Source organism: Psammomys obesus, unplaced genomic scaffold (genome assembly GCF_907164565.1).
Source record: "Psammomys obesus unplaced genomic scaffold, mPsaObe1.curated_primary_1811, whole genome shotgun sequence".
Classification (NCBI taxonomy): domain Eukaryota; kingdom Metazoa; phylum Chordata; class Mammalia; order Rodentia; family Muridae; genus Psammomys; species Psammomys obesus.
Window position 1 is genome coordinate 17,358,088 of NW_026591598.1, and position 6,423 is coordinate 17,364,510.

Sequence of the window (6,423 nt, forward strand, 5' to 3'; positions counted from 1 at the left end):
CCATCCATCCATTATCCATCTATCCATCTGTCATCCATCCATCTATCCATCCATCCATCCGTCATCCATCCACTCCAGCCCCTAATATGAGCATACCTAGTATGTGCTAGGTGACTTATGCACCTAATCTCACAGAACTCTGTAAAAAGAAAAAAAAAATGGCCTCAACAGATAGTTGTCAGAGGCCCACTGTATGCAAGACCTTCTGAGTTAGGGTTCTGTTGCTATGATAAAAACACCCTGACCAAAGGAAAAGCTGGGGAGGAAAGGGTTAAGTTGACTTCCCACTTCCTCATTGGAAGTAAGTTGTTGAAGGAAGTCAGGGCAGGAGCCTGGAATCAGGAAGTGGAGCAGAGGCCTTGGAGGACTGTTGCTTACTGGCTTGCTTTCCATGGCTTGCTCAGCCTGCTTTTGTATAGCATGCAGGACCACCTGCCCAGGGGGTGACCTCACCCCCAGTGGTCTGGGCTCTCTCTCACATCAATCATTAATTAAGACAATGCCCCTCAGATGTGCCTGCAGGCCAGTCTCATGGAGGCATTTTTTCTTAGCTGAGGTTCCTTCCTCCCAGGTGTTGTTGGCTTGGGTCAAGCTGACCAAAAACTGTCCAGCGCAGGGTCACATGAGGGAAAGTTGGAGCCTCTGCCTTTGGGGAGTGCAGCCCCCAGTATCTGTTCAGGTAGGGGTGCAGGAGGCTGGTAGGGCACACCTTTCAACTCAACCCACACCAGTCTGTCCCCAGGAGACCAGAATGCACCAGGCAAGCATGGAATGCAAAGGCACACCCCTTCCAGGATATTCGGCCTTGGGGGGACAGACACACAGATAATAGGGTGGGAATGCTTGGCACAAAGCTCAGGTTCCTTTCCTTGTGTTAACTGTCCCTGTGTGAGAAGGGACACAGTGTCCCTGTGGCTGTGTGGGAAGGCTGTGAGAGGCGGGGCTTCACCTTCTAACCCTTTGCTCATGGAATCCCCTGGAGCCCACTGTCATCACAGGCAAGAGGAACTGCTTGCCAGAGACCCCCTCAGGCACCATGATGGAGCCCAAACTGAGCTAAACAGGGTTGTTTCCTTCATTGTGTGCAGTCTCCCAGATGCTGCAAGTTATCTGGGGTTTAATGGGTACCACACTGTGCTCAGACCAGGAATGAGGGATGGATGGGTGGTTACAGCATGAAGAACCAAGCTGGACCCGTGACCCCTGCTTCCAAAGAGAAGCCACACACTAGACTAAGCAGGGGTCCCAAGGAATCGCAAGAGCCATAGGCAGCTCCTGGGACCTACGGGGGCCGAAGGAAAGTATATTCTGGGCAGAGATCACGGCAGAAGCCGTTCAGGGTAGATCCTTCATGATTCTTGTTCTGGTGTTGCTGAGGGTGGAACTCAGGGCCTTGCGCACACTAGACAAATGTTCTGCTCACCCCAGCCCCTTAGGGTAGGTTTTTACAGGTGTGACTGCCCAGAGTTTCTGGCGCTGGCCTGTCAGGGGCCCCAGGCTGCTCTCTGAAAGCCTCCTCCTTCTTCCACGCTTTGCAGGAATTCACCCTCCCCCAGCTCTGTGGCCAGCAGTGACTCAGGAAGTACAGATGAGATCCAGGACGACTTGGAGCGGGAGGCGGATGTGGAACCCATGGTCAGCTGATGGTGGAGGCCCTGCGTACCTGGTGGTCTTGGTGGTGGGGCCCAGCCTCCTCTCCCCACTGAGCCACGAGGGCTCCTCGAATTGGGCTCCAGTCCTAGCCACAGAGACTTCTGTCCTCCCTCCTCTGGAGGCCCAGCGGGACCGCTGCTTCCTTCCTCCCTTCACCGCCCACCACCCACCCATGGAATGGTGCTGTCGATTTTCTATTGTTCTCCACATCACAAATGCAGACTTTTGTGCGATGATGCAGTGCAATTGTGCCTTCTCCCTTAAGCTGAGCCACTTTGAGCTCCAAAGAATTCTTCCTAGCAGGTGTTTTTTTATACAAAACTCTAAGGTGAGGGTGGGGCCTGGGGTGTGGGTATCTTTTGGTTTTCTCCCTCCCACCTGCTCCTCTGATTGGCCATGAACTTTGCCCTCCCTCTGTCTGTCCTGGCCCTGACTAGAAGTTAAGTCAGTGGCCACTTGGGGGTGGGGGGGACTGCCTTCCTGGGGAAGGAGGCTATTTACCTCCTCACCTGGCTGAGGAAGACTCCTCAGTTCTTTCTCACCCACTGAAAGTGAGAGAGGTGGATGGAAAGGAGGGAGGGAAGACCAAAAAAAAAAAAAAATTTTTTTTTCTTCTTTTGGATCTAGTGGCGATGTGTTTGGGGCAAGGCACTGTGGGGAAAGGTAGAGCCTCACTGTGTTTAAACTATGCAAAAAACAAAAAACAAAAACAAAAACAAAAAAAACAAAACAAAAAAACTAAAACTAAAAGCAGCTTGCCTTATATCATTGGGGAAGGCAGGCCCTCTCTCAGACTCCTGGGGACTGGGAGGGAGGCCAAGGTTAGCATGAGACCCTCATAGCCTCTGAGGGTGAGCGGTGGATTTGGGAGTGGTCCCATTCAGATCGCTGGTGAGGCCTGCATTCTGGAAGCTGGCCCACCAGACTGTTGGCTTTCCTGGGGACCTCTGTGGGGTGGGGTGGGTGGGGTGGTGGTCTTTTATTCTCCTGATGACTTGATGTTCTTTCCTGCCTCTCCAGTCACCTGCCAGGTTCCACAGTTGTAATTTCTCTGTGAGAAAGTATGAAAGGGGCCAGGCCTGATACCCACTCCGTCCACCTTGGCGCCATCTTCGTCCTCCATTGACCCTCTGGCTGGAAAAAAAAAGTTTTGTGAGGGAAGAGGAGGCAGATGGTGAGGCTGCTGGCAGGCTGGCGGTCGTGGGAGAGAAGCCCTAGGTTAGGGCCGTCCTCGTTCAGACATAGGCTTTTCCATACCCACTTGACTGGACTCTTGGGGCGTCACTTTGAGCCAGTGTTTCCCCAAGGCTCCAGTGGGCCTGAGTTAAGGGGTCATAAGATAGACCATCCATCTAGTCTCAGCTGGGAGCTCACCTAGCAATCAGGTTTAATTTTAATTTTATTTTACTTGCTCTTATTTCTGTGGTTTTTGATGGCCTCTGTTGTTTTTATTGACCCAGCAGCTCCCTCTGGAGGTCAAAGGAACAAAATATACCCAGGGATCAGAACCCATGGCCCTCTGAGGCCTGTGTGTTGAAGGGCAGGGGACTCTGAGTAGTGGTACTCTGATTGTCCTTTGCATCCTTTTATCTATCTCTCTGTGAGTGGCCCCATCTGTTTTGCATTTAGAACCAGTGTATATAATAGGCATATGTATGTATAGAGAAGAGAAGAGAATGTGTTTGTTGGTGACTTCTTAATGTAATTTATCAGAATCTGGTGGCCTTTCTTGTATGTTTCCCATTGTGTGGGAAGGGGCATCCCATTGGTCCCTGTGCAGCCTGGCTGCAAGGGTTTCCTTATCATCTCTTGATGGCCAAACAGTCCCTTCTGGCAGGTACTTGGAGGGACAATGGTTTGGGAAGAGACACAGCCTGTTCCCTCACCCCGCCCCCCTTTCTCACCAACCCTTCTTTTAAAGGTTACAGGGTTCATTTGCTCCTTGTTATTATTATTATTATTATTATTATGTGTTATTGATATTATTGTTTTGTTTTTATTTTAACCAAAGGGTATCAGCGCCAAATGGGCCTGGACCTTAGCTGCTGTAAAGATTTCCGTTTCCATGAGGGCAGGATGATGGCTGCCCCCATGGGTCTCCTCAGCTGAGGCAGTGGAAGGTATCTATCCAGTGGTAGAGTCTAGGGGATGGGCAGGCAGAGTAGAAGCTGGCCCTTAATTGTTCATCAGGTGGTGGTGGGGTGACACATATTTCTAGAGTTAAGACAGTAAGCAACAGTATAAACATTTGGGGTGACGAAGGTTACCCTGGAAGTTGGTGTCCTGTGGTGTTATTTTTGCTTTCCGAACTGTATACATAGGTCATTTGTCTAGGGCGTATGAGAAAGGCAGGCTCCAATAGGTTCCTTCCTGCTAGTTTTCAAAGTCTGCTTTCTCCTGGGGAGTGAAGTGCTGAGGCAGAAGGATGAGGGGAGAAGAGCAAGGCTGTGGTGGGTGTGCCTCCTGGGCTGGTTCTGGGGTCTGGGCCTGGCCTTCTTTCTTTGTTTTGATTTTTGTTTTTAGTTCAATGCCAGTGGGCCCTGCTTGTCCCTTCACTGTGAGCCCACAGCTTGCCAAGAAAGACCCCACCACTCTCTGGGGCAGTGCCTGCCCAGCCTGGACGACCTTGTCCATCCTTGTAAACTTGTACATACTTCCTTTTGAATTTTCTATTTCTGAGCCCAGTGTCATATTGACACTGGAGTTTCAGGGCTTCTCCGATGGGCTCTCCATGTTGCCCTTGGTCACGCTCCTAGTTTGGAGGTCATAGACACAGGCATGGCAGGGAGACAGCATCCTTTCAGGTCCCTGGTTGGTCATGAAATACACACACACATACACACACACACACATGCACACACCCCTCACACTCCTCTAAGACTCCAAATGAGAAAGATGGGGAAGGAGTTTTATCTCCTGTGGCAGTGTGTCTGGACTGGACTGTGTTCTGGGGTAGAGCTCAGATGACTATGGAGACTCAAGCCACGTTGACTTTGGGGTGGGGGAGAAGGGGGGTGCTAATGGATAAGATAAGGTGTAACTTAAGCTAAATGTATTCTATTTATAAAGCAAGAGACTCTATTTTTATGAAAGGAAAAGGTTTTTAATCTAGGGTAGGTAGTGGTGGTGGCCCAGCATTTTGCCGTGGATGAGATGCCACTGTCCTTGTTGAGTGTGCTCCTCTCCTCTCCTTGCCTTCCGTCTTCATTGGGCATCTGCAGACAGCTGGGGTGGCAGTGACCCCCTTCTTTCCTCAGCCCTCCTCAGCCCCTTGGAAGGGAGCTGTGGGACAGTGGGGGGAGGGAGGGGCAGGTAGACTGCAGGAGAGGTCCCTCAGAGGTAGGCTCTGGCAAGACCTGCCCCCACTCAGCTGTGTGGAGAGAGTAGGGAAGCACTGTGGGTGGGGTTGGACCTTACTGTGTCTGAAGTTGTCAGGCAGCTGGAACAGGTACAGCAGGGACCCAGGAGCTCAGTCCTGTCTGTGTCTACTCCAGGCCAAGGTCGAGCTTGCAGCCTCTGCTCCCCGGATGAAGGACCAGGGCACTGGAGGATTTCCTCAGACCTGGGTCCTCCCTCTGGGACCCCATGCTTGGCTTTAGAAGGGCAATCACCTAGAGGGGATGTGGAGAGGGGTCTGAGCAAAGCCCCTCTCTGAGAGGGGATTTTTCCATGAGTGAAGATTTTCAGGCTCAGCATGGGTTGTGTGTGAGTCTTAGGCAAACTCCTCACCTTTCCAGCCCCCTCCCAAGCTCTCAAAGAAAAGTGGTGAATTCCCCACGATGACCCCTTTATGCACACTGTAGCATCTACCTGGTTTTTAGTCCCATCCTATTCCACGGTTGCTGTGTCTGTCAGCTGGGTCTAACAATCACCAGGAGGGGTTTGTACTCATTAAAAGACTATTGACCCTACCAGAAAACCAACCTGTTTACTGTACTGTTGTAAATACTGTGCCCTTTATATCCTGTATATTGGCTTCTTTTAAATAAAGTAAAATGTCTTAGAACAGATGGTGTATGCTTCTTTGTGTCCTGGTGGTTGCGGGAGGGGTAAGAAGACTAAGGCAAACTTACTAACCAGTCAGCGGTAAGATAGGGAACTGCCTATTTTCATCTCACAGTGAGGTCTTCTAGAGTGCCAGCCAGTGGCGACTCACTTGGGAGGCTGAGGTAGTTGGATCTCAAGGCCGGCCTGGTCTACAGAGCAAGTTCCTGGACAGCCAGGGCCACACAGAGAAACCCTGCCTCAAGAAACCAAACTGGGCAGAGTGCAGGGAATCTTATGAAAGAAGGGGGAGATAGAAAGACCTGGAGGGGACAGGAGCCCCACAAGGAGAGCAACAGAACCAAAAAATCTGGGCACAGGGGTCTTTTTTGAGACTGATACTCCAACCAAGGACCATTCATGGATATAACCCAGACCCCCTACTCAGATGTAACCCATGGCAGCTCAGTATCCAAGTGGGTTTCCTAGTAAGGGGAACAGGGACTGTCTCTGACATGAACTTAGTGGCTGGCTCTTTAATCACCTCCCCCTGAGGAGCGAGCAGCCTTGCCAAGCCACAGAGGACAATGCAGCCAGTCCTGATGAGACCTGATAGGCTAGGGTCAGATGGAAGGGGAAGAGGCCCTCCCCTATCAGTGGACTTGGAGAGGGGTATGGGAAGAGAAGAGGGAGGGAGGGTAGCTTTGGGAGGGGGTGGGAGGGGGCTACAGCTGGGATACAAAGTGAATAAACTGTAATTAATATAAAAATAAAAATTAAAAAAAG

At 51.0% G+C, this 6,423-nt stretch overlaps 1 protein-coding gene across 2 annotated transcripts in view; it reads left to right on the forward strand.

Annotated features, from left to right (window-relative positions):
• Positions 1–5,661, forward strand: part of Iffo2 (intermediate filament family orphan 2) — a 42,821-nt gene extending 37,160 nt beyond the window's left edge. For both annotated transcript variants that reach the window (XM_055611074.1, XM_055611075.1), the window contains exon 9: positions 1,539–5,661. In XM_055611074.1, coding sequence (XP_055467049.1) covers positions 1,539–1,644 — 106 coding nt within the window. In that variant the 3' untranslated portion in view covers positions 1,645–5,661. The remainder of the gene's footprint in view (positions 1–1,538) is intronic.
• The last annotated feature ends 762 nt before the right edge of the window (positions 5,662–6,423 follow it).